Source organism: Passer domesticus, chromosome Z (genome assembly GCF_036417665.1).
Source record: "Passer domesticus isolate bPasDom1 chromosome Z, bPasDom1.hap1, whole genome shotgun sequence".
Classification (NCBI taxonomy): Eukaryota; Metazoa; Chordata; class Aves; order Passeriformes; family Passeridae; genus Passer; species Passer domesticus.
In genome coordinates this window covers 48,573,842-48,601,308 of record NC_087512.1, presented here as the reverse complement: position 1 = coordinate 48,601,308, position 27,467 = coordinate 48,573,842, and the positions used below count along the sequence as shown (strand labels likewise).

General features: G+C 48.6%; 1 protein-coding gene and 2 long non-coding RNA genes across 8 annotated transcripts; all 3 read right to left on the bottom strand.

Annotated features, from left to right (window-relative positions):
• Positions 1–2,850: 2,850 nt before the first annotated feature.
• On the bottom strand, positions 2,851–3,622 carry LOC135291133 (uncharacterized). Its single transcript, XR_010354001.1, has 2 exons — positions 3,518–3,622; positions 2,851–3,165 (listed from the first exon to the last, which is right to left on the bottom strand). It is a non-coding gene; the product is annotated as an uncharacterized LOC135291133 (long non-coding RNA).
• Positions 3,623–4,115: 493 nt separating this feature from the next.
• On the bottom strand, positions 4,116–6,042 carry LOC135290544 (uncharacterized). 2 transcript variants are annotated; one of them, XR_010353306.1, is made up of 4 exons: positions 5,845–6,042; positions 5,406–5,590; positions 5,155–5,275; positions 4,116–4,570 (listed from the first exon to the last, which is right to left on the bottom strand). It is a non-coding gene; the product is annotated as an uncharacterized LOC135290544 (long non-coding RNA). The 2 variants fall into 2 exon arrangements; XR_010353305.1 differs by lacking the exon at positions 5,845–6,042 and having other exon boundaries at positions 5,406–5,838.
• An 8,653-nt stretch (positions 6,043–14,695) lies between these two features.
• Positions 14,696–25,806, bottom strand: LOC135290512 (trichohyalin-like). Of its 5 annotated transcripts, none has more exons than XM_064404444.1 (12): positions 25,694–25,806; positions 25,326–25,495; positions 24,444–24,515; positions 23,997–24,137; positions 23,610–23,723; positions 23,259–23,342; positions 22,901–23,042; positions 20,847–20,937; positions 17,316–17,382; positions 15,662–15,833; positions 15,157–15,201; positions 14,696–15,012 (listed from the first exon to the last, which is right to left on the bottom strand). In XM_064404444.1, the coding sequence occupies exons 1-10, from the start codon at positions 25,755–25,757 to the stop codon at positions 15,765–15,767; spliced, it is 1,014 nt and encodes a 337-aa protein (XP_064260514.1). In that variant the 5' UTR covers positions 25,758–25,806; the 3' UTR covers positions 14,696–15,012; positions 15,157–15,201; positions 15,662–15,764. The 5 variants fall into 5 exon arrangements, with proteins under 5 accessions (XP_064260514.1, XP_064260513.1, XP_064260515.1 ...); XM_064404443.1 differs by having other exon boundaries at positions 14,702–15,017; XM_064404445.1 differs by lacking the exon at positions 23,259–23,342 and having other exon boundaries at positions 14,703–15,017.
• Between the last annotated feature and the right edge of the window lie 1,661 nt (positions 25,807–27,467).

Genomic DNA, 27,467 nt, shown 5'->3' with positions numbered 1-27,467 from the left:
CAAAGCAGTGGTGACAAGCCTTTGTTCCAAGTTTGACTGAAGCTTTGGGAAGCAGCTTTGCCTGCAGAGGGCACACAGAAGCATGACACGTTTGCCTACTGTGCCACTACAATTTCTACACCATCATTATCACTGCTCGGGTGACTGAGCAAGCTGACAGTGTATGACAGATTGTCTGTCGCGTACAGAAAGTCACAGAAAGAAGAAGGGAGGGAGAAAACATGGAAGATCACAATGCAAAAGATGTTGAAGGAGTGTGGCAAGGATTGAGGATTAAGAGACAGAAATAAGAAGAGACCATACCCCTAAACTGTCAAGTACTGAGGGGAAACTGCAAGTACTTGCATGTTTGAGCTTACCACCTGGACTTGCATGCCTTGTCCACATTGCCATAATTTCAATCATTTTGTTTCCTGGACAAGCTGCCAGGTCCCCAATACCAGTCCCACCTCCCTTCCAGCAGTCTCTGTCTGTGCAGAGAGTTGAAAATAGATCAGGGATTACGTTTTACTCCATAAGCATTCAAGACAGCCAGAGAGCTTCCAGGAAAAAGGCCATACAGAGTGCCCAGGACAAAGAGAGTTTAAGCAAGTGGAAGATGGAGGTATTGATTGAGGATCACAGTTATGTTGAGGTTGAACCTTTCAAAGGTTTGTTGCTTTTGAAAGAGAGATTTTTGGAACTCCCTTGAGTTAGCAATATGAATTAAGCATTTAAATTTTAGCTTGCAGAATTATGTGTTGAATTTTAACCATTTACTTAAGAAACCTCTGTCTATAGAGGTTTTCTATAGAATAGAAAAACGCCAATTTTAGAAGCTTCTTGCATAAAGAACAATACTGGGAGAAGACCAAGGATGCAGAAACCCAGATAAAGGGCTCCTCTCTCTCTCCAAGCTCATCAAGACTGAGAGACATACTCAGATAAGCACCAAGGGACCAAAGCACACGCACAAAGGAGAAAAGTTGAAAAGTTCAGCCATACGGATGACCACAATCTTCAGCCTCAGAGACCACCAAAGACTCCTATGTCACCCCCACCATGAAAAAGGCATGCTCAGAAGGGCATGGATCTAATTATCATGCCAGGCGAGGACAGGCAGGGCCAGGGGTTGAATGTCATGTATATGGAGCACCTTTGTGAATAAAAGATGGGGCTCAAACCAGGGCTCAGGGCACAAGTTTTCAGGAGAGCTATCTCACTTGTGCCCGGTGCTGACAATACAGACCCACTTCATAACTACATCAGGTTGTGGAGTCTATTTATTCCACCTATGGCTTCACTTTTCTATGGAAAACTGCAGGTGAGAAAGCCAGGCAGAAAAGGGAAGGAGAAGCCATGTAAACAAACCCATAGCTCTATACAAGGACAGAAGCAGATTTCACCTTCACCAGGCTCAAGAGACTTCAATTTGCTCTGGCATTCTTGACATTCATTCTCCTGTGGAAGAGCGCAGGGCTCCCATTACCTGAGAGGAAACGCGCTTTGATCCTGGCTCAGGCACAGGCTGTACAACCTGCGGCCAGTCCCGTGCTGGTGTGGCTGGAGCAGCTGCGCTGCGCTGTGAGCTCAGGAGAATGGAGCTGTAGCTGCTGCCACCCTTGGCTGTGTTTGGGAAGCAGAAGGTAGGAACATCAGTCATCTGTTGTGTTTGACTTTATTGTTATTTAAGATTGTAGTAAATACTGAGCATGAGCTGGGGTGCAGATTGTAATTGCACCTACCTCACTGGGGGCTCCTGGGGAAGCAGTTGCCTTGAGAATCAAGCTCCTCTCCTCCAAAGGCACTTCCCCAAATGTCAGCATTTCCCAGGGAACACCAACACAAATGTCAGAAACCCTGGCAAGGCTGAATTCCTTCTGCTCCTTGCAGCACAGGCACTCCAGCTCGAGCTCATCTTCCCTCCCCCAGCTCTGTGTCACTTCCTTCCCCACGCCCACGTGTCGCTTTGGGCGCGCAGCCCCGGGCCCCTACAAACACGAGCTGCCCGCTGCCTCTGCACGTGCCTGAACTCCTGCCTGCGCTCAGGGCAGCAAAAGCAGGCTGTTCCCAGCCAGGGAGCGGAGCCCTGTTCCCGCAGGAGGCTCTGGTCAGCCCCTTGCAGGACGCTCCGCTGTGCACACAGCACTTCTGCCCGCCCAGAGCGCTCCTGGCACAGCAGAGCACAAGCTGGCCGGCTCTGGGCTCAGCACACCCCAAACACGGGCACAGGAAGATGCAGTGGCTGTTTTGCAGCCATGCCCAAGAGAGCTGGGAAGGTCCCCTGCCTCTGGTCTCACTTGGTTGGCTTTCTGACTGGGCCTGAGGCAGGGGCTGCAATTCCTCACTTGTGGGGAGAGCAGAGCTGCCAGAAGCGCACCCAGCCTGCAGGCACTGCCTGACAGCGCTGCGGCCACTGGGACGCTCGCGCCTCTGCTGCTGCTTCATTTGCTTTGAGTCACACCCAGAGCTCACTGTTAGGCCACCATGGTCTCTGGTTCTGCCCTCTTCCTGTCCCTGTGTATGCATGGAGCATTGCTGTACTTTCAGGAAGCTCTTGGTGAGAACTTCCAGCATCGCAAGCTCCTCTGCCCTTGGTGGATGCTTGCCATGGAAGAGCATACTCAAGCTGGCTTTTCTAAAACCCAGGGTTTTAGAAAACCTGCATAAAGCGTGCTCAGCACCACCTTTAACTCCACAGTGCTGTGCAACTGGAGCAGCAGGACAGGGACCTTTGTAGCCTGAGCTACCCTTGTTCCTTCCTGCCCGTGCACAGATGATGGCGTAGAAGAGAACGGCAGCAGGGTCCTGCGTGTCCCCAGGCTCAGAATTTGTGCTGCTTCAGCTCCATGGACAGATCCATGAGTCAAATGAAAAAGCCAAACTGTTTAATAAGGGAAGGCAAAGCGAAGGGGTGAGCTGGGAGGGAAAAAGGTGGATGGGCAGGGCCTGGGGACTGGAGGGAGTGAGCTACCAACAGGGAGGGAGATGGCAGCAGCTCCTGGAGCTTGCCACAGGCTCAGCTGTGACCGGCAAGAGCTGGGCCTGGAGCTGCAGCTGGTCCCCTCTGCTCTGCAGGTGATCCCATCTTCAGAGGGAACTGAGGGTGGCCAAAGGACACCGGTTCTTCTGAGCCTGCAGATGAAGTTTGGCAGATCTCCTGGACAGGGACAGCAGATGGCACATCTGGGAAGGAAAGGAAACACTGAGTCAGTATGGGGACATTTCCCTTGGCAGCAGCTGCACTTCCATCAGGGAAGAGGAAATGTCAGAGCCTCCCCAGGAGGGTTAGAAAGAGAAAGCAGCTGAGCGGGCCGGGCTGTGGTGAGCGCAGCCGCGGCGGGACCGTCCCGCAGCCCCGGCAGCCCGGCAGAGCCGGCACAGATCCCGGGCCCTGCCGGCACAGCTGCCTTGCCCAAGGACAGCCCCTGTGCCAGCCGGGGCAGCTGCACTGAGCAGCCCCAGCACGGGCAGGGCCCACGGCCACAGCCCACGCCAGCCTCAGCCCCACCCTGCCTCCCCGGCCCTGGGGCCTCACCCGGGCTCTCTCCAGGCTGGCAGCAGCAGGGCCCCGCTCACTGCTCCTGCTGCTGTCCCTCGGCTTCTCCCTGCTGGCTCCTGGCAGTCTCCAGCTGTCCTTGTGGTCACTGCAGCTGTGGCAAAAGTGGAGGCTCTGGAATTGGTTCCAAGGCCTGGCAGAGCTGCAGTCCCGGAGCCCTCTGTGCTCCCTGCTGGCCCCTCCATCCCCTCAGCCCCGCCATGCTCTCGCCAAACCCCCAGCCCCCTTCAGCTTCTCCAGCCCCTCACAGTCCTCTCACCCCTCTCAGTCCCTTCTGACCCATCCCGTCCCCTTAGACCCGCCACCCCCTCAGCCTGTGCCACTTGCCTGTCACCTCAGTGCCACCATGACCCTGGGCTGCCCCACAGCCCTCAGCCCCAGCAGCAGCTCAGGGTCACCGTCCCTTCAGCGCCACCGCCCCCTCAGCCCCCTCAGCCCCCTCAGTCTCACCGTCCTTCAGCAGCTCCTCAGGGGACAGTGCCTGGGGCCACCAGCAGCTCCCACCGCTCCAGGGACACGCGGGGCTGGAACTGCTGCTGCGCCCGGCCCGGCCGCCAGCTCGGACCCAGCCCAGGGAGAGGGGACACAGTGGGCACAGGGGGAAAGCAAGAGGTGAGCGAGGAAGCAGAACAGGGCAAGAGGTTAAAAAAAGGTGTATATAAATATCAATCTATGTAGCTAAACCCCCATATACAAATATAAATAGGCATTTACAAATGTATATATGTAAATGTAACTATACACAGGTATAAGTGCACCTGTGCACATCTATAACTACAACAACATATCTAAAGCTATAACGCTATACCAGTAAAACCAAAAATAAATTAACTGTACAGATCTCTATCTATATAGATAAATATAATCACATAAATCTATAAATACAACTACCTAGATAAATAAACATAACTATATACATCTATAAATATAACTAGAGACAGAGGAATTCAACTTGCCCGATGTTCCAGGCTCTCCCTCTGTCTCTTCCTGCCACACAGGCCAGCCCTCCTGGAGAGGTCGGTCACATGTGATCTGGAAAGCAAAGGGAACACTGAGTCAATATTGGCCCTTGTGCAAATGTTCCTTGAGCACCAATTGTCCTTCTACAAGGGACTGTCAAAGATGGCCTGAAAGGCAAACTCTCACTTGGCAATTTGAAGCCTGCTCTTTAAAGAACAGGGATCCTTCCAAGTGTTCAAAACTGAACTGTGTAAAGTGTTTAAGTATCCTGATAAAGTCTCAGCAAAGTCTTGAGCTTGAAACACAGTCTCAGTGACAGAGAGACCTCAGTCCCCACTGAAATGGCTGAAGCTGAAGGCTGGTGGGGCTGAGTTATGAACCAAACTGGGACATCCAGCTTGGTGACACAACTCCCACAAGGTCAGCTTTATTCCCTGCTCCCTTGCCACGGCAGAGGACTCAGTGTCAGAGCCTCTGGAGAAGTGTGGAGGCAAGGGCTCGGGGAGGTTGTGCCCGTGCAGGATTTGAACTAAAGGCACCAGGAAGCACCAGCCCTGCAGACAGGAGCTCAACTCTGCTCATCTCCCTTGCTGCCAGAGGCAGGCTCCGAGCAGCCATCTCACACCTCTCTAAACCAAGGGGGGCTCTGTCCTTACCAGGCTCCTCGGGCTCTGGGGAACTGTTCCTGCAGCTCTCCGTGCCAGATGAAGCTTCCTCTGCTGCAGCTCTGTCCACAGGCTCACCTCCTGAAGACTCAGGCACAGCATTAATATTGCCCTTGAAAGAACAATGGAAAGAAAGAAAACTCAAGATCATTTGGTATTTTCTTGGAATCACATCAGGGATGCAAGTTTCTCTTCTTCTCCATGTAAGCCCAGCCTCTTCCTTTCCCCTCCAATGGAGTTACCTGGGCAGAGGGAGACCTTTCAGATAGGGATCTCCTGATCTCCCGGATCATTTGCTCCACAGCAAAGGCAAGATCCACTGCTGGTGACTGCTCTTCCTCAGGTGTGTTACGGGCTGAGCTGGAGGCTGTTATTGCTGCACCAGCAGTGCCAGGTGGAGCACTGGATGCTGAAGTGCCTGGGGTGGCTGCAAGAATCCAAACACATTGGTCAGGCTCCATAATGTGGCTCTGGGATACAGAGCTCTATTGCTGCCTTCGATCAAACATCACAGGCAGCAAGCAGGAAAAAAAAGGCAGAGAATTCTTTGGCCTTCTAGGTTCCCCTTCCTAATAGGCTTGACAATTGCTGGCTGAGAATGACAGAGCCTTGTGGAAAAATACTTCAAACGGTCACTTTTAATTATGTTTGGGAAAAACAAGACTACAACTCTTTTCCTACCTCGTGGGTCAAAAGCCGGGGGCTGGGGCTGCTGCTCCCTGTGCAGCTGCTGGAAGCTGCAGGGCTGGAGCCGGAGCACCTCCCGGTCGAGAGGAGGCAGCTGCCCCCCGTACAGCTCCTGGAAGCGGCTGGGGGGTCCCTCCCGCCCGAGCGGCAGCGGCGGCTCCCCGTGGAGCCCGAGCAAGTCGCAGGGCGGGATCGCCAGCACCTCCCGCTGGGCGGGCGGCGGCCGCTCCCCGTACAGCTCCTGGAAGCGGCTCGGCCCCTCCCGCCGGGCCGGCACCGGCCGACGAGCAGCCCCTGGGCGCGGCTGTCCCAGCGCACGGAGCGGACGCGGGGGCTGTTCACCAGGCGCCACAGCTTGGCGGGGAAGGCGCTGGCGCTGAGCCCGGCGGGCAGCGGCAGCTCCGCCATGGCTCCGATCGCCGCCTGTGGCCGCAACGCCCGCGGCGCAACGGCCGCGGCTGCGCCGGCGGTGCGCGGCCGGAGGGGGGCGCTGCGCTCGCGCCCAGCGCGGCCCCGGCGCGGGCCGGACTTGGCGGGGACGAGCGCGGCAGAGCCGGGGCCGCGGGCACAGCGCGGGCGGGGCGGCTCCCGGCGCTGGCCGGGCTCCGCACGGCACGGCACGGCACGGAAGGGCAGCGCCCGGCACGGCATTTCAGGGCAATGGAAGCCCGTGGCGAAGGCACTGGGAGCAGTTGCGGGCTCTGTCCCCACTGTGCATCCCGTGCCTGGGTCACCATCGGTGACAAAGAGGAAGGACATTGCTCTGGCTTGGCTGGGGAAAGGATGAGAAGGGGGCATTAGAAAACATTCATTTGGTCTCCTTTTCAGCAGACTGGCTCTTTTTATCTCACCGTGTCTGCCAGTCTTTGGCAGAGTTGGCACATTTCTCATGATTTCGAGTCAGCTACAGCAGCAGGAAGGGGCAGCAGGTTTGTCAGCATTGTCATCCAAGCTAAAGTGCTGGCCTATGGATGGATGCTGCTTTACCCAAGGAATTATAATGCCCGGGCAAGAAGACAATGTTGCCCCATCACCGTCCCTGGTTTGCCCCCTCCTACTTTGCTTCTTTTTGGTGCTGAGGCAATGAGGAAATGCTTGAGCTATGCTAAAAGCTGTAGCTGTGCCAAAAAAAGCATTTCCTTTGTAACAGGGATTGGGAATGAAGCGCTTTCTAGAAATCAGCACATTTAGCAGAGCAAGCTAACTGCAAATGGTAACCACTTGGTGTTTGAGCAGACAATCATGTAGACTGTGCAGAAATGAGAGGTGAGAAGTTCAAGCCCGAGGAAGCCTTCTGAGCCTTCATCCAAAACGACCAGCAGGAGAGTGATGACCACCTCGTGCAGAAACTGCAAGTGTGCCACGAGGGCTTTTAAATCATATAATTAGAAAATATGCTACAAGATGAAGGTTAGGAAAGTTTAATGTGCCCATGAAGTAAAAAAAAAAAAAAAAAAAAAAAAAAGTATAAAACTAGTACTGTGTGAAGAATGGGTGAGTGAGTTTGTGGTGGAGCTATCCCCCTCCCTACTGGTGATGAACAAACCAATACCTACCCTATGGGCCCCACACTATGGAGCACTGTTTTATTACCTACTTTTTGGGCACCAATTAATGGCCTAGAGTTGTGGGGGACTCATGCTGGTGTCTTCCCAGATGGTGTTGCACGTTTCTTTCCTCAGGAATCGCCTCTTCTTCCCCCCATCTGGGGAGAGTTCCAATGCAAATGCCTCCTGCAGCCAGCTCTTGTCACTGTAGACTGACAAAGGAGACCTTGCAATGGAGAGAGACTCCCTAGAGCTGCTGTGGAGAGCTGAAGGGGGAAGCTTTGTCCCTCAGCCTTGAAGTCTTGTTGGGGAGCTGCCTGTGCTCTGGGGGACGCACACCAATGATGTTTATCCAAGCCCTGCAGGTTCATTCCTGAGCTTCCTGACACACCACAGAGACTTTGGGGCTGTCATGTTGGGACACAAATTTCAGTCTGGGAACTTCTTGAAATGCTTCAATTCTTTTTTTTTTTTTTTTTTCCCTGCAGAAATATTGTCATAATCTTTTGCTTCCAGAGAATCTTTTCCATGTCTTTAGGAAAATTCTCTCTGCTAGGCTCCCAGATCAGGCCAATTCCCAGGGTTCCTTCCCAAACTGAGGTGTAGGCCATGCTCTCCACTCTCCAGCTGGAACAAAAGAAATCAAAATGTTTGCTGTTGTGGGAAAGGCACTTCTCTTTCCTGCCTACTTTCCCTTTGGGACAGGTTGGTGTGTGCTCATTAGGTAAAGGCAGGTTTAAACTCTGGAGGAGTTGTCTTCCAAACTGCTCCCTCCTCGAGCTCTTCTGTGGGCATCCTTGGACAAAAGGCCTCTTGGTGGGAGCTCCCAGTGTCAGGTTAAGGAAGGAGGTTGATATTTCAGGGCTGTGACTGCTGAAAGAAGCTGGTTTCCAGAGGTGTCCAGAGCTGGGAGTGGCTCCTTTTCTCACCCACCTGCAGAAAAGGAAGTTGCCAAGTGAGAATTTCCTTTGCAGAGATGGCCATCAGGGATTTTTCCAAGAGATGGGCTGGCAGAGAGGCAGGTCTGGTCCTAAACTGGCTGTGTGTTTGTTTTGATGGTGGGGAGGGTCAGAGATGCAGACACAGACACCAGCTGGAGGAATAGTGTCATTTACTGTAATGCAAAATGCAAGAAAGTCAGAAGAGGAGAAGCCAAGCAATGCACCCCAGCATTATTACAAAAGGTTGCCTCTAGTGATTAAGAAAGATAGATCAGCAGATACCCCAATGCTTTCCCCTTCATCCAGAGCCGCACATCAGCTGGGGGAAGCTGTCCCAGCCAAGCCCTGGAGAGCCACGGCCGGGAACTGGGAAATCCTGCGGAGCCTCCACCTTTGCCAGCCACGAGGCTTCCGACTGCGCTGTGAGAGCAGCCCGGCTTTGACAGTGCTGGACAGGCAACGTGACAGCTTCTGCTGGGGGACATCTGATTTCATTCTCCTCTTGGTTTTCTCCCCGAGCCTGCCCAGGGCTCAAGGAGGAGCCAGGGCCAGGTGTGGCCTTGTCCATTTTCCTACTGCAGAAAGGTGCAGACGTGTTTCACCAGTGCATTGATCCTTTTGATAGCAATACTTGGTTAAGGAGCAGATACACAGCACATTTGATTGGAAGGGTCACCTAGAAGGCAGCTTTGGCTCAGGTTCTGTTGTTGAGGCTTCAGCCAGTGTGTGAAGATCAGCCTTCAGTCCTTCAGTATTTTGTGGTGCAAATCAATGCTGTGCAGAGCTGGAAACAAACAAGTCTGTCTTTAGCACATTTGAGACAGGGAACAGGATTAGCCCTGCAAGGCCAGGCTAGGGCCAAGAGCAGAAGGCCAGCAGCCTGCATTTGCCCCCAGGGAGCCCTCCAGAGCAAGAAGCCACTCCTGGCCAGGGGCTGAGGTGCCCGAAGCTGCCTCCCCGCTGTGCAGCTCTGCAGAGCTCACTCAGCGCCGGGTCCTGGGCAGCTGGGACAGCCCGGCTGCCCTGGAGCACAAGGAGTGTCCCAGAGAGAAGCTGCTGCCCTTTGCTTTGCAACTGTTTCACAGAGTCCTGTCATGAATCCACAGTGTCTGATATGTTTTCCTTTTCTCTCCCAAATTTAACCCAGCTTTTTGAGAAAATTGACTGATGTAGCTTCTGCTGGTGGTGGTGCTTTTGTCTGTGGGTGAGGGCAGGTGATTTGAACCAAGGACAGAGTCCACTGTTAACATCCCAGCTTTGCCAAGTCAAGGAAACCACTCACAATTGGCCTACTGGTGCTGAGCAGTTTTCCTAGTTTTTGGAAAGCTACATCCTTAAGAAACCCAGCAGATTTTCCTCCATGAGGATACCAGCAGTAGCATGATGCCAATTTTTTCCACCTCTTCTCTGTGTCTTTGGTGCTTTTAAGAGTTCCTCAGTGCCCAGCAGGAATGAAAGGACCTGTGATGATGTGATTTGAGAGCTCTGTTTTTCCTTGCCACATGAGTGTTCATGACAAGCTGGACACCTCACTCGTGGCTCTGTTGAGTTAAATTCATCCCAGTTCTGTGCAAACAGCAGCCCCGAGGTGCTGAGGAGAGCAAGGACAGTGGGTGGGTGTGCATGCACACAGCCGGGGCTGACTGCTGTGTGGGCAGAAGGTTTTGGACTGCAGTACATCTTCACTCTTCAGGCTGGAGGAATATAAGAAATCTATACAAAATAAAAATATTTCTCAAAATATATCAATATGTATCACACAACACATATGAATTGATTATATATGTAATTTGTCATCTGTAGACTACATACTATGTATTTTAATATAGATACTATAATGAATAGAAGATATAAAATATAGACTTGATCTTTCTCTAAGCCATTGCCTGTGGGTCATACAGACCATCTCTTCCTAAAGAGCTGCCCATGGGAGGGGGGGTGGATTTGTCCTCCCCAGGTGGCTCCTGCTTGGAGTTTTGCTCTCAGTGGAGTCCCGGAGTTTTCTCAGCAGGCCTTGGCAGCCAGTGCTGAGCCAACGTGTGGCTCTGCTGCCATCCCAAACCTGCGCTGCCCGTGCCCAGCCTGAGTGCAGGTGGGGCATGTGCTGGGCATGGCCGGGGATTTCCATGGCCCAATCCTGCAGCATTTCCATCTGCTCCTGGCTTTGGGTAGCACAAATCTACACTTCCTTCAATTGAATCATTGCATTTATTGCAGATAGTTACACCTGCACTAGTAATGTAGAAATATGCAAAAAACCCTTTAGTTTAAAAATGATTTTTTTTTTAATTGCTACACTTGTGCTGCCAATGTATAAACATGCAAATATCAATTTAAGTTTAAAATCTAATTTTCTTGAGACTTGTGCTTTGTAAATATATACAAATATCAACTTCAGTTTAAAAAATAGTTTATTGCAACTCTACAACTCACTATACACAAATATGAATTGAAGTATAACAATTAAATTTTTTACATATTACTACAACTGTACACCCCATATACAAATACAGGAATATCAATATCCCTCTCTAAAGAATCTCAGATCCAGAACTAAATAAATACAATTGTAGAACTATGCAACTCCATATATATTTAAGTAGAAGTAAATACATATATATCCATAAGAATATATAGATGTAAATATGTACTACATATTTAATTCAATATATAACATATAATACACACATAACAAACATATCTATAAATATACAATTATCAATGGACCAATTAAAAAATCCTTACATTCCCAGTAATAAAACTGCAAAGCTACACAACTGTACAAGTATGTAAATATAACTACAGATGTAAACACATCAATATACATGCATCAGTATAACAATATACACATACATAGATACCTACACAAATATCAGTCAATGTATGTAAATATCCCTACACTTGTAACTATCCAAGTCTAACTCTACCCATCCATAAACAGAACTAGATCAGGAGGGATTGCAGCCCCCCATGTTCCCAGGCTCTCCCTGGGTCTCTTCCTCCCGTGCAGAGCAGCTCTCCTGGACAGGGACAGCAGATGGGACATTGGGAAGCAAAGGGAACACTGAGTCAGTATGGGGACATTTCCCTTGGCAGCAGCTGCACTTCCATCAGGGAAGAGGAAATGTCAGAGCCTCCCCAGGAGGATCAGAAGGAAAAGCAGCCGAGGGGCTGGGCTGTGGTGAGCTGTTCACTTCTTTCAGGCATCCCAGTTGCTCTGGGGGAACTCCCTCATGTCACGTTATTGAACCAGCTCTGCACTTACCAAGACTGTGGCCTCCAAATCAAGCAGTAATTCTGTCTCCAGCTGCTTGCACCAATGACAGGAAACGTCCTCTGACAGAGCTGGGGCACAAAGTTACCTTCCACAGCTCATCTGACAGGGCCTTGTTCTTCCTGTGCTTCCTGGCTTTCTCCTTATCTTCCACTTGGAATTTGATCAGCATTTCTTTTTCTTTCCCCTTGATCAGTGCTAAAATGAATGTTTCTCTCCCAAGCTTGAGTTTGTTCAGTGATCCTGCCAAGTCTTTTCTCAGAAGCTTTTATCATGGAATTGAGTGATTTTCTGTGTGATTTCTGCAAGTCTCCTGTTCATTATGGCACCACTTGGGAAGGTAGAAAGAGAAAAAGGATGTTTCTCTATGTCAGTCCACTGGTGGAATATTCATGGGTAGAGAGAGTGATTAGCTGCATTTTACATGTACTCCTAAGCTGAAAGTGCAACAGGTAACTTGGGGAGAAATCAAAGCCAGATCTCTCCTTCTACCAGCCTGTATTCAAATGTAAAGTAAATAGAGCAGGGTGAGAATGTTAGTGCTCCATTAGTGCATCCATAGATTCCTGCTATGCCTGGGAACCTGATGCTCGGAGTCTTCCGCATTTAGGGGAACTGCATTTAAGCGAACTGCATTTCAGCAAAGAGAGTCCCTGTTCACAGGCGCCAAAGGGAAGAGGGTCCCACGGAGAGTCGGCCAAGGAACGACACTCACAGCCCTTGTGGCTACATGCTGTTCTGCTCTGTTAAGCAACTTTGGCACATTTATCCTTCCCTAGACACTGTCTCACGCCACTAATGCTTAATGCTCCTTGGTTCAGTAGCTGCATTCACACATGCATGTTAATTACTGATTGGCTGTCACACCATAAGCATCTTCAGCTAAGGTGTGCCAAATTAGCAGTTCCCACTTGTGTGTGCTTGGCATTTGGCTTCATCTGGGCACAATGCTCCTTCTTGCTTGGTGTATCTGTTTGAGGACAGCACATGGTCTGTCTTGTTCCGGGGACAGTACATGGTCTTCAGAGTAACTCTGTAAACTGCAGGCCAGGTTCTCCAATTCCCACAGAAAAATGTCATGGCCTTGTCCAGACATGAATCCTTCTACAGTTTAGTAGACCCATTTTCTGCATGCCCAGAGGCTTTTCCTTGTCATTAAAAAAAAAAAAAAAACCACCAAAAAACAAACAAGCAAGCAAACAAACAAACAAAACCCCTAAAGAATCACCTCAAGTAATAATAAAAGAAAAACTACTAAGATTAGGAATTCCTTTTGGAATGTCATCAGATAGAGATTCTCATTTCATAGCTGAAACTGTACAAAAGTTATGTAAAACACTCCCAGTTAAATGGGACCTACTCAGCCCATGGAGGTCATTCCCAGCAGCAAGGCTGAGAGAACAAATCAGAGTCTAAAAGCAGAAATGAGTAAATGTGGCCAGGAAAACTCACTGAAGTGGCCACCAGTGCTTCCCCTTGCTCTATTGAGGTCCAGAATTCCAGTGGTTCTAAAGAAAAAAGCCCATAATAGGAAATTATCATTTCAGTCCCTTCTCATCATCTTTCTGGAAAGTGCTCTCATCTTTCCACAAGTTTCTGCTCTGACCATCCCTGGTGATTCAGGCACATCCTTATCAACCTGGGGACTGTCTTATGTCAGAAAGCAGAGCAACAAGCCACCTAAAGAAAAGTGGAAAGGACCATTTCAAGTGTTCCTAAGCACTCCTGCAGCAATAAAAGGGGATGGGATCAGTACATTGATACACCTGCCCCCAAGGGAAGACAGCCCCAACACGTAAGAGACTGGACGGGGGAAATATAGATGAGAATTTGAAGCCTCAATTTGTTAAAGCATGGAAATAAAACTTTCTAATGCAATATAGAGTGAGTTAGAAGAAATCCCATCAAGGGAAAGATATGTCATGATAGGGGTAACTATGAAAAATCCTCAGTCTCAGCCCACCCTGGCCATCAGCACTCTGGCACGCTCTGTCAAGCAGCAGCAGACAGCAGGCCCAAGGGAGGCACCCCAGCACAATTCACCCCATGGCCCCCATGGCAGCGTCCCTGGGGCTGCTGCACTGCAGAGCTGGAGGAGCACCCCCTGAGCCAGCCAGAAATGGACACAAGTCTCAGGGTTTAGGAGGTGACATTTTCTTCAACTTGGCTTGAAGGAGAACAGAAGGGCAACAACGGCTCAGGTGTTCAATCACAAAACACCCCAAGGCCTCTCAGGTACAGGGACTCAACATTGTTGGCTTGGGGACAATGGAGGAATTTGTAGAATGCTCTCCGAGGGAGAAAGAGGCATTCCCAGCCACCTTTGAGTGTTCCGAAATATTATCCTACCTCAGTCAATTTCATATCCTTTCTCTAAAGAAGGTTATGGCCTTGCTGGCAACACCTCTGCCATGTCAGCTGAATGAATACATGGAGGAAACTTAGGAAAAGGACTAGTCTTCAAAGTCCCCATAGGTCTGTGCAGGAATCAAGATCTGTGTCTCTCTAGAAAGGCTGGTTGTTACAGACTAGTCTAAAAAATGCTAAGAAATGGACAGCATTTCCATAGGGACACTTGAACTGAATTTCCTTTTAAAATCCATTTAAGTACCTTGCCTCCAACATTTCTCCAAGTGTTTTACAATACTCTTGCAGAGATCTAGATCTTTTCTGGCTCACTGAGAAGGCGAGGCCATGATTCATAAGCAGTCCTGAGAGCTGTTTTAGCTGACACTATAGAGCAGCCCATGTGCACTCCTCTGCAACCCTCCAAAACAAGGTCATTTGGGGACAGGGTTGTCCAAACTTCTAAGCCTTTGACAACTTTGGCAAAGAGTTTGAATTTAAAAGAAAGGTCAAAAACCACCCCTACACTTATCATAAAGAATTTCCACCCAATGCAATATTTTCTTAAAATGAGCACTTCATAGTAGAGGTAGTGGGCTTCCACCCTCTACTGATCAATTTATTTCAATGGACAAGCATAAGTCTTGAAGAAAAGAATTAACCAGTAAAAAGCCACTCCAAACATGATACAATCAACAATGAGAGAAGGAATTACCAATAGTGAGATTTCTTTATTGTTAAATTTCAATACAATCATATTTCAACTTCAACTTAAACTTCCTAAATTCTTTGAACTAATCGTACGTTTATAAGAAATCATTTACTGCTCAGTACTAACATAACCTACTCTTCTGTACTAATTTTAGAAATCCTAAAAACCCTAATCTTCCGTTGAAATGAAAAATCCTGAGTTCAAAGATGTTCCTCTGTTGAAGCAGATGTCTGGTGCCAGTACTCCACTCACTGCTGGTCAAATTCAGAAATGCAGCTCTAAATATGGGCCAGCTTCTTGTGGAGGTACTGGCACCTGCTCCTCATTTCAGAGTAGCTGGGGCTACCCTGTGAAGGAGAAAACAAAAGAAAATCAGGGCATGCAAACCCTTCTGCAGAGTTTAGAATCTGATGTCCTTTGCTTTAAAAACGCCTTGAGGCAAACTTAGCAGTTGCCATGGCCCTGCAGGTCTGGTGTCACACGTACCTGTTGTAACTGCTGATAATCTGCTGGGACTCAATGACACAGCGTCTTTAAAAAAAAAAAAAACAAAAACAAACAAACAAATACAAACCATGAATACTGTTTCACTGGCACCATAAAATGCACACTTTGGTAAAACACTAAAAGTACACTCAGTCTGATTCTAGAGATTTTCTTCTCTGTGAGCCACCACTCTTCTGGGAGGTTTGCAAAACAAATCTCCATCTCCCAGCATCACCCAAGATCTGTAATTAAGCCTCTCAATAGGCAACAGCAGCAGCCCATGCTCTAAGATTCTGCTTGGGACATCTCTCATAGACAACTGTTTCTTCATAGACAGCTCAAACAGAGGCTTTTGGGCAGGGTCTTGCCAAAATCAGACCCAGCCCAAGCAGTGTCTGAGCATATATGCCAGTTCCACAGTTTCCCTCTGTTCACTGAGCAGCTCCAGGGAATCCAAAACACTGTTGTGATGAAGCACAGTCTTCCTGGTTTTATCCTTCTTTACCTGATAGGCTTTGGAGCCTGGAGTCACAGACTTCCATTGTTCCTGAAAATGTCTGAACTTCTTGATGGTCTTGTCAATCTTAAAATATAAATTCCGATATTCCTCATATTCTGCATTGAAGTAATCCTTGTAGCGCTGGCGTTGCTCCAAGGAGACAATGGCTCCGTATTTTCTAAAGGAAAAAATGAGACCATTTTTCTCTGAGTGAACTCTAAGAGAACATTTGAGTATATTTCCATTCCATAAAACACACATATAATTTGACACCATGCACAGGGTAATGTCAAACACAGACACACAAGCTTTGAGTCAGTGGCTCTGGGACTGACAGTTTCTGCTTTCAAGCTCATGTGCATCAAGAGAATGTCGTCAGATAACTCTGGGAATCTGACACATTTCTATGTGGCCCATTTCTAGTTACTGATCGCTGACAATGTAGAGGTTTCCTTCATGAGCAGGTGGAGCACATTTAGAAATTATGTGTCCTCATTTCAAATGTCAAAGGAAAAAGAAACACAGCAGCTTCAGGAAGAGAAGAAACATTACTAAATTATAATCTCTTCCTATGTAGTAATAACTGCGAAAATTCATCTGCAAAATATTTTTGTAAAGGAATGTATTTATGGAGATGGGTGAACTTTTGAGCTGCATTCTTTTCTGTAGACATAACAGTAAAGCAGAGTCAATGATAATATTTGATTCTTCTACTGGATAGCAGTTACATCACTGACCTGGGAACTGAGGCATTTCTAATACACAAAAGGAAACAAATCCACAAAAGGAAACTCTAGACAAGTCAGAAACTACAAGAAGAAATACCCAAAGCACATCAGCTCCTCAGGAGGCCAAAACTCATTAATGCTTCAAGCCACTGATGGGAGTCAAACCTTCTTCATTCCCTTCTCCCTCAAATCAGCAGGTGTGAGGTTTATCAAGCTCATGATACAAATCCAAGATGAAGTGGCAATGAGAATAATAGATGCCACTTGCCAACACTCTCACACCAATGCTTCTGCACCTCTGGGCCTGAAGGTCTGGTTCTTATTGGATGACAAAAACTCCCTCCACATCAGAATCAATTCCTTCAAACCACCCTGAGATTAATACTGACAAGCAGTAAATTGCTAACAAGTTGAAACTCAGTAGTAGGACAGACAACAACTTGTGCCAAGGATGCTTGCTAGGCCTGATACACCTTATTAATATGCAGGATAATTTTGAAAAGTAAACTGCAGATGCCTTTCCACATTTTGGGAGGTCCCGGAGCAATGTGACCTGGGGCCCTGCCGCGCCTGCTCCAAAGGCCGCAGCTGCCCCAGAGCCTCAGAGCTGCAGGAGGCCTGGCTGCCCCTGCCAACATCACTGCCCTGACACAAGCTGCGAGCAATTTCCAGGGCTTTATACCACACACACACTTCTCCCTCCTCTCCTGCAAATGCCAAGAGGGGATGCAGCAGCACTGCTGCAGCTGAGCCTGTGCAGCTGCACTGCAGGAAGGGAGGGCCCGTCCAGGCCTGACCCACCTCGGTGTTCATCTCTGCTCTGAGCCTTGGAGGCCCAACAAAACCTGCTCAAACTCATCCTTTCAGCACAGCAAAGAGATGGACACTGCACCCCACTGAGAGTGGCAAGAGTGAATTGCTATTTGACTCACCTCAAGTAGTCTGGTTGGTTGCTTGTTGCAGAGCATGTGGAGGCAATGGAAGGATCTTTTCTTGTTCCTGCAGAAAAGCAGAATTTTGACATTCTTCATCAGGAAATCATTAAAAGGTCAAAAGATCCCCATTGGACAGTCTTGAAAAAGTCCTTCAGACCTTTCTTTTCACAATAAATTATTCAGAAGAAGCAGTAACATTTATTAATGGGGCACACACAACGTTTTCCACAGTAGCCTGTCCTGGGGTTTAGAAAGAGGGAATGGCCACTTTATCCTACAGGTTGTGCATTCCTACAGTGTTAGCCCCAGCTATATATTTTCTCATATATAAAGCATGAGGTGTCATCTGCAGAGCCATTCAATTCTTGCAACAACAGATGCAGCTTCACAAAAGACAACAGCTTAAGAGAGACCAACATTGAGGTTCTAACAAGAAATGAAGAAGGAAGCTGAGTTCTTCTCACACCATGTTTATATCCCCACTTCCCTGCCAGTTCCAGAGGCCCAAAGTTTGGAGGAGTGCCTGCACTCTTGTCACCAGGAAAGCCAATTCCATTCTATTGGGCTTACTGGCACTAAGGCTCCAATGACCTGCAGCCAAAACAGATTAACGTGGCAGGATGGGGTTGGAAACAGCTCTGCACTTGTGAATTAACCTTTGTCTCATCTCAAAGGCATTTGGGAAGCATTGCACATATAACCTCAAAGCCCTCTTTCCAAAGAAATGTTGAAGAACTACGATGATAATAAAAAGAGCTGCCATAAGGAAAAGTCAGCTGAAACAGGAAGAAACACTCAGGATCTTGGTAATCTCTGCTTTCCACTTGAGGTTTTGTGCCAAGCATCAAAGACCCACAGGATCCTTTATATTCCTTATGAGCTTCCATTGCCCTTATTTACACAAAGTAATCTTGTTCAAACTCAGCCATTCTTGCCAATCTTTAGGCCACCTGAGCTTTAATTCTTGAGGAGAGAGCTGTCATGTGATGTTCCATTTGCTTTTGTTGATTTCAGTGTTCAAACTATTACATGGTATAGCAGAAGGATAAAAAGAAGTGTAAATATAGTAATAAAACTGGACAGAAATACCAATAGTCAGAGCATGTTCAATACAACTTGGATTTGCTGTGAGCATTTAATTTCCAAAAGTGCATTTGCTCTCATGGCTCAGTCCACACAAAAGCCTAAGCCCTACTTGAATCACAAAACAGATTTTTCCTTCACCATTTGGGCAGAATTTTGTTACTGCCGCCTGATAAAAGCTGCTCATGTGCTTATGGATTCAAGCAGAAATCCTTCCAAAAGCATCCCAAGGTTTGCAGGTACCGTGTGCATGTCCAGAAGAAATGTGGGAAGACCATCTCAAAGCACCTGTCTCTACAAGCACACCAGCACTTGCAAGAGGCATCTGCACACTCTAAACCTGCCTCCACGCCAAACCCAACTTGGAATTTGCAAGGTCAACCTCCAAAAGAGATAAGCCACAGATTTAACAAAGCAACTGAACTCTGCCCTACTGCCTGTGTCCCTGTCATCAGAAATCAAGTGTTCTTTATGCCTTTATGTTTAGCTTTTCAGCACTGTTTTCAGTCTGTACCATCTCCACAGCTTTTGAAGAAAGAAATTCTGCAGCTGGAATGGAGAGGAACTCACAGCCCAGTTCAAAGTAGATCTCCAGAATACCACACCCCAGGTTTTGAGCTTTTGGAGTTTCCATGAAAAGGCTAAGTTCAGTGAAAAACCATGGAATCACGGAGATTTGACTGTTTCAGTAAACTAGTCTGAAATCAATGTGTGACAGGTTTGTGCATTCAGCATGCAGTCTTGGAAATCTGCTGATGGAAAAAGTAGTGTCTCAGTCAACTGTCAGTTTACTAGAAATCAAATGGAAAGAAATAACCCATTCCCTGTGGTTTTGTAATGCCTGGCTCTTCCTTTTAATCAGCTTCTCCCAACAGCAAGCAATTTCACATTTCTTTGTCCTCGACTGGTTTTGCACTACTTAGAGGGAGAATTTCTAAAAATTAATGTCATTTTAGACAAGGTTCCAGCAGCACAGGTTCTGGGCTTTGCTGTTGTTGTCTTTTAAAGCAAGAGTTACAATCTAATCTAATGGCAGAAAAAAAAAGAGTCTTGATTTTTCATGACCACACAGCAGGGGTAATTGTACAGCCGTGATGCAGAGCAGTGCCTTTGTGTATCCAGAGCCAGCTTTCAAAGCTCCCTTGTCACAAGGTGCAAGAGCAAAATTAACTATTTCCAAACACTGTCAAAGAAGGATGTTTCCATAAGATGAACCACCACAAGAGGAATCTGAGAGAAGCACAGATGGCAGGAAGAAAAGCACTAAGCCTTGGCCTAGCAGAGGGGAAGGTTTGGAATTAGGACACCAGACAAAAGCTCCACTGTAGAGAGTGTGGGTAAGGAGAATCACTGCTTCCATGGCTTCTAGCCCAAGATGTGGGGACAGCTGTGACCACCCTGTGGATACCCCAGTCTTGGACAGTAGAAAGGTGGTACCTCCAGAGAGGCTTGGGGCCTCCACCACCGAGAAGAGCAAAGAGGAAGAAGGACCGGCTGGATGGCAGAGGGCCCATGTGGGGATGATATCTTCCTGCTGAATGTCTCTCTCTTCCCCTCACCCTGCCTCTCTTCTCTTATTTCTTTCTATCTCCCTAGTTTTGCATTTACTATTCAATAACATTTTACTGTTGACTGTGGAAAGATGTGCGCTTGCACCTTAATTCAGGCAGAAGCTTCACTTAATAACGAAATCTTTACACCACAGTTATGTACACAGGAGTCAGGAAAACCAGCACATTAATACCTTCATCGAAATCCAAGGGATGCAACTGCTTCAGCCTCCCCAATTCATTTTTCTTCCTGTTTGAACTGGGGATCTCCTTCTGCACCCTGGAGGGTCCTGAGATGATGGAACACTGAAATTTCTCTGGGTTTTGCACCACATGAGTGCAGGGGGAAATGGAGCCAACACTTGGAAGCATGTCCAAAAAGCAAAGGGATGTGGAAGGCAGAAGGAAGGAAGAAAAGTGGCCACCAGCTTCTGCCTGGACATGACTGGGCTGGTGACCAATTCTCCTCTTCTTGCTCATCACAGGACTGGTAAAGTTGGAAGCCAGAGGCCCTTTCTGCAACAATAACAACATAATTTGTTCATGAACCTATGAGCAGGGTCAGCTTTTGCTCCCATTCTGAAAAGGAAGCATTTCTGAACTGGCCAAGGTTGAAAACACATCTTTCTTAACTAAAAAGAGCATTCCAACCAGCAAGTACTGCAGGTAAATACAGGCTCTATCTCATTCCTCCTTTCTCATCTTAGCACTTAGCAAGTCCTACTTCAAGTCTGGAGCTAAAATGCTTTGGGAGAAAGACACTCCCATTCAGGAGATCCAACAAAGTCTTTCCCAAAAGGGAAGGTCCTGCACATCCACATCACAGCTTTTATACCACCAGCAAGTCTGGCAAAATTTACCATACAGTCCAGAATGTTAAAAATGCATAAAATACCTGAGCAGTTCTTGCTGGAGTGTCTCTCTCAGAAGGTCCCAGAGATGTCGCTTGGCTGGTGTTGGTGGGGTTCTGAGATGGAGCTGATTTTCTGTATGGATAATCCAATATTTCATGTTAAAAAGCCTAAATATCAACTGCCATAGTTCTTTCCATGCATAGAAAACAGACCTTGAGTGTCAGGACTCAAGGAAACAGCATGAAGCTGAGTTGAGGGAGCTTTAGGCAGGATATCAGGAAAACATTCATGGCCCAGAGGGTGCTTGAGCACTGCAACAGGCTCCCCAGGCCAGTGGTCACTGCAGCAAGAGCTCAAGAAGTGTTTGGGCAACTCTTTGGGCACAGGGTGTGATTCTTGTGGTGTCCTGTGGAGGACCAGAATCCTGGCAGGTCCCTGCTACCTCAGCATATTCTAAGAATCTTGGCTTCATTTCCAGAGCCTTTTTTTCCCTTTTCTCCCAAAGACTGAACTTACCCAGAAAGTATTAACTACAAATTCTCTCTGTCTATGTCAGTGTAGCCAGGCCTGTCAGTCTGATGGGTTTGAAATAGATGTTCCTTCAGACTGAAGGAATTCTCTTTTGGATTCCACTTGGCTACCTATGCCCAGACATTTCAGAAAACAAATCTTCATTATGGTTGCTGCATGCACACTACAGAAATATGATTGTTGCTGAACAGCTGTTTGTGAGCACCCAATTTGAGCTCAACAATGTCTTTTTGCACAGAGCTGAATTATTCCCCTGTCGCATGAGTTTTAAGCCATATTAATGTTTCACCAGTTGGAAACCACCAAGTATCTCCATTCATATTCAGCAAGAGTTCCTTTGAAAAAAACACATTTAGTGGTTTAGCCACAATGTGTAAGGAGAGGGGGTCATGGTACCCCTGGTGGACAGCCCCTTCTTCCCTGAGAGCTAATTCCCTTTGCCCTGCCCCTTGCTACCAACCCTGTACCTGCCCCTGCTTAAACCTTGTGCAGAGGACATGGCTCATCTTTTGTCTCTGGTTCCCCTTTGCCATGGTCAAATAAACTTCGCTGGAAGTGACTTTATAAAAGGCCTCTCTGCCTCTCTGCAGCTATTACTAGTTGTAAGAAGCAACTCAGCTGTACTGCAGAGTCACCAAGGCCTTGGTGTGCTTTCCTAGAGTGCAGGAATCTGTGCAGGGATTGAGACCAGTGCTAAGTATTCCAAGAGTGTTTATCAGCTGGGCATTAGCAGTGACAAAGTGCCTGGTACTGGAGGAACATGCAGCAGAGGGGCTGCGGGCTTCCTCCTGAGAATTGCCTGCAGGGCAGTTCTATCTGGAAATGCCACATGGATGTGTCTCTTTGATGCATCTTCCTAGGCATACAACTAAAATATCAAACAGGGATTGTAAAAAAAGGGTCCTTCTTCTTTTGGGGCACTTTGAAAACAACTCTTCCTCTCTGATATCTCGGGATTGTTCTAAGAATGTAATGTTTTAACTTTTAGGGCACATTGAAAAGACCTCTTCCTCTCTTATTTGTGCTGTCACCTCATGTTATCTTCCAGGAGGTCAGGCTAACCAAAATGTAGAATTCTTATCAAACCCAAACTGTAGAAGGGATAGTAGATGTACTAACAGTCATCAAAACAACACCAGTATTAAACCAGCCCCACAGACAATCAATTTCTCAAAAGTATTTTGTCTCCAATGACTGGTGACAAGTCAGAATCTAAAGGGAATCCAGGAAGCCAAGTGTTCTCATCAGTTTGGCTAGACTAGCACACACACCTTCACGGAGTCATTGGCTGGGTTGCAGCCTTCTGCTGCTTGCAAAACAATCCCTGCTTTTGTCTTCACTGCACAGGCAAGCTCAGGCAAAGCCCACCCACTCTCAGCTGCCCTCAAAGGCAAAAGGAATGCCCCAAAGTACTTCCTGGCTGCTCCCAAGCACAACTCTGCCTTCTGTAGGGATCCAAAATCTGTCTGACACCAAAGGCAGGAGGAACATGTGCTCCAGCCCATGCTGAGGCACACACACTATAAAACACTGCTCAGTCACACAAGAAATCCCCAGGACGTACTCAGCAGCTTCAGGAACTGCTTCTCTCTCTCCTGGCTTGAGCGGGCAGAGCTGCTCATACTCCAGTTTTCAGGCTGCAGAGAGGAGGCTTCTTGGCAGGATGCTGCTGCACCAGCAGCTTCGATGGCAGATCCTACATCCACCTGGGACGAGAAATTTGTTTGTGTCAGAAAGGTGCTTGGCAGAGATGCCCGGACAGAGCATTTCAAAGGCAAGCCCTTAGGAACAGCACTGGTGTTAGGCTGCAAGCTGAGCTGTCAACTCTTCCTCCTCAAGTCAAACCCACACAAGCAGTCAGAGACTACAGCTTGTCACAGCCAGCCGTAGAGGAGAGCGTGAAAGGGAAAGAGCAACTTTACCCCATTCTGAGGACTGCAGTCACCATGGACAGGGAGAACTTGTTCAGAATCTGTGTGGGTCACCATGCTCACCTGAACAAACCCCTCAAAAAACAAAGGGAGCACTAAGAGGCCAGCAGAAATACATTCACAGGATTGCTGGCTCACTGGCCAAAGCACTAGCCCTGCTGCCCAGGGCAGCAGCTGAGATTCAGCAGCCCAGGAATTGTCCTTCTGTCCAGCTGCCATGGAGCCCACAGAGCACGGTGGTCAGAGACATTGCCCCCATCCACTGCTGCTCTGTAGGAGAAAGGCAACAAGGGCAGAGACCACTTGTTGCAGGACTGCAGTGCCTCCTGCTCTTTCACTCACTTGCTTTTCTTCAGCCAGCTTGTACTGCAGCAGGACCTTGTGCATCCTTTTCATTTCCTCTTGGTGCCTCTTCTCCATTGCCCTCATCTTCCTCTCAGCTTCCTGCAGCTCTGCCTACAGCATGACATTGATATTCCATCAAGAGAAATCTTACTGGCACCTGCCATCACACTCAGGTTTCCTCTTTTCCAGTCTCTAAAGCACTTCTATTCAGCCACTTCTTTCTGCTTCTCTACCCAGCTCTAACCCTTCCATCCCAGCTCTTCTTCCTGCTGCTCAGCACTGGAGCCTGCCAGGCTCTGTGCTTCCAGTGCCTGCAGTAGTCCTTGCCTCCACTGTCTTGAGATCTCCAGTTCCTGCCCCCATCACTGCCCTTCCCTCTGCTACCTGCCTACTCAGGCTCATCTGCCCATTCTGCCACTCCTCATTCAGCTCCTGCCTCAGCTGCTCACTTTGCTTCAGCTCTCTCTGCAGCTGGTACACCCTGTGGATGACAGCAGCCTTCTGACGCTGCTCTTCCTGCAGCACCTGCACACAAAGGAAGAGAAGATGGCTTTAAACTTCCCACACTCCACTTGTGTGGCAACCAAGATTGATGTGGTCTCGCTTTCCAAAAGCTAAGGGGCCAGCCAAGAGACAATGCCACCCAGACAGACAGTGCCCAGAGAAGCAGTGCCCATAAGGAGCCCAGAGGAGTCCAAAACAGCACACAAACTCTCTTTCCACACTCTGTGCCTCTTGACTGCCTTGGCTTGGTAGCTTTTCTTCTTCAGCTTGCATGATGGCAATTCTCTGCTTCATCTCAAGCAGCCTTTTCTCCTGCTCCCTCTGTACCTCTGCCAGGAGGTTTGCCCGTTCCTCCAGCTGCTTTTGTGCCTCCACATGCTGCTGTTCCAGTTGTCTCTCCTGATGAGGGGAAGAGACACTTCCTGATGAAGTCCAGCAATGATCTCCAAAGAAAGAAATGGAAGCTTCATCCCTCCAACAACCCTCCCACCTGGAAAGTGCACATGAGTCGTGAATTTGTGCCCTCCAGCAATGCTGTTCTAACCCAAAATTTAGAGGGAGTGTCAGCAGGTGGAAGGAAGGAGATGCCACCTTCCTTCCCTGCTCCCATGGCTGCCTGTTTTCTGACCCCTCTCTCCTCAGCATTTCTGCCTGTTCTCAGAGGCTCTGTGCCTCTGAGCCTGCCCTTTGATCAAGGAAGAGCTGCACATGGACTGCAGGATGAGAATGAGGCCAGCGCCTCAATGATCCAGTCACAAGGCAGGCCACCAGCTGAAATACCAGCAATACGGGGCCTCTTGCGTATGATTCAGGTCCAAAGATATCTGTCCACCATGGGAGGACAGAAAGCAAGGAAGCCAGCTGCTGGGACTGCAGTTGGCAGCAAGGTCAGCAGCCGCCTGCTGCATGGCACAAGGCTGTGGGGAAGATCCTGCCCCTTCGCTGCCATGCTTTGGGTGGCGACCACCCAGCCTCCTGGGGAACTTGGCTGATGCCCATCCTGAACCTGTGGCTGCATCTACTGTCCCAGCATTGTCCTCTGGCTCTTCACAGGCCTTCAAGTATGAGCCCTTGAAGGCCCTGCTGCCTGGCCCAGCAACGTGTGGCCTACAGCAGATGCTTGCGGCCATGTCACATACTCAGGCTGCTCTTCTGCTGAGACAGCCCACCAAACCTGACTGAAATCTTCAGGTGCCTATTGTTTCTTACCAGTTCTTGCATGAGCTTCCTTTTTTCCTCTTCCTGAGCAGAGTGCCACAATCTCAGAGCCTTGCAGCACTGCTCTTGTGCCCAGCGGAGCTGTTCAGCCATGTCTTCACGTTGCTGCTGGCTGAGAGCTCTTACAGCCAGCAGCTCACGACAAAGGCCCCTCACATCCTCTGCAAACATGACACATGGCAGCAGTCAGAGACTCCACAAGCAGAGGAATCTGCTGGCCTTAAGCCCTTTCAGTTTCAGGCAAGGAGGGACCTGCCTTCAGCTGCTTCACTGCTCAGAAGCCCTGCGGACAGAGCTGCCTTCGCAGCCACTGCACTGGGCAGGGCCATCAGCAGAAACAAAGCGCACCAGGCTCTCACCCAGTATCGCCTCCTTGGCCTGCCTGGCCCTGCGCACTTGGGCTTCCACACGGCTCCTGGCCATCTCCAGCTCCCATATGTGCTGCTGAGCCTCCAGCAGGCTGCTTTGCAGGCTCCCCTTCTCTGACCTACAAGGCGTGAAGATGAAGAGCAATTCCTCCTGGCACACAGGGGCAGCTTCTCCAGTAAGATGTGCCTTAAGATCCTACACCTTAGTATGGAAACTGGTTTGCATGGAAACTCACATACAGCAGGACTATTTTGCCACTTTACATAGCAAAGCAGGCCCCTCCAGGTGACTGGGCAGCCTTTCCTTATGACCTAGCCCAGCTGAGTTTGGTCTCAGCAACCAAAGCTGAAATTGCTGTTGCCTGACCTTTCACACACGGGTGTGCCCACCAAGTATCTGCAAAGGGACAAAAGGGCCTTTGCTCACAGCCCTGAGCTCATCAGCACTTCCAAGTCACTCTGCAGGTGCAGGACAGAACAGGGCTCTCCTGGCTGACTCCTCAATGTTTCATGCCATTCATAGTGGACGTATAGGTACTTTGTTGGCCAGGCACTCTCTAAGTAAAAGGGACTAAAGGAATTCACCAAACCATATAGCAAAACCTCTGGCTTCTAGCAGCATGAGTAGGAAACCAGAACTAGTTTCTATCTGCACAAGAACTCTCTAGGAGGAGGGACAGATATCCTGCCAATTAAATTACTGGAATTGGATGAACAAGACCACTTGCTACCTTTATTTTTGCCTAACTAAGCTGCAGTGCCCAAATATCTGGGCACTCTTTAAAAAGGAAGAAGGACCAGCCAAAAAGATCCTTGACAGGTTACAGAGGTGGCTGGACAAGTGGGCAAGAATCAGTGCTCAGCAAGAATCCCCAGACACTGTCAAGAAGTCACAAGACCTTTCCCTTCTGCTGCTGCTGCTGTTTGTAAGTAGCTCTAGGTTCTGCACCATCCTTCACAAGAGTCAGCTCTGCAGGCTCTCAAAATTTTCAGCATGACCCTCCAGCTTCACCTGAAGCGTCAGCACCCTACTCACAACATTCACATCTAAGAGCCTTGAATTCCAAAAACGCCATGTCAAACGACTTGGCAAGCAAAGATTGATGGTCAGATGCACTGAAGGAGAAAGCAAAACCAGAGGGAAACTTCTGGTTTCAGCAAACATCTGCACAGTGTCCCTGGTCCTCAATTCAGTACCAAGTTGGCTTGCTTTGCAGTTTTCACAGGAATGTGCAAGGGGTCCCAAGCAGGCACCCAAAAAAAGCTTTGAGAGCTTGAGCTGGCAGAAAAGTAATATTCACATCACAGTATCCTTCCCTTTTTGCTTGTATCTCTTTGCTTCTCTGCCCGAGAAATATCTGGAGAGCACACAGCAGGCAGTAAATCCTGATACAATGCTCACCACCTTTGTAATTACCGACCTTCAGTAATGTCCCACCCAGGGTCTCCTCCCTGCCTTTACCTGGCCTCTGCCAGCTGCTCTGAAAGGCCTCGTAGGTCCCGCTCCGTGGCTGCCAGTCGGACTTCCAGGGCAGCATTCTCCTGTGCCAGCACCGCCTTCTCTCCGCACACCTGGGACAGGGTGTGCCCTTGGTGAGAGAACTCCTGTAGCAGCTTCTCCAGGCCCCTGTGGGCTGGCCGCTGCCGGCGGAAAACCTGGCAGTGGAGGGGCACCATTTTTCAAGAGGAACAACAACAACACAGGCTTGGTCTCAACTTGCTGCCAGAAGCAGCATTCGGGGTGGGGGCGGGTCTTGCTGGGACA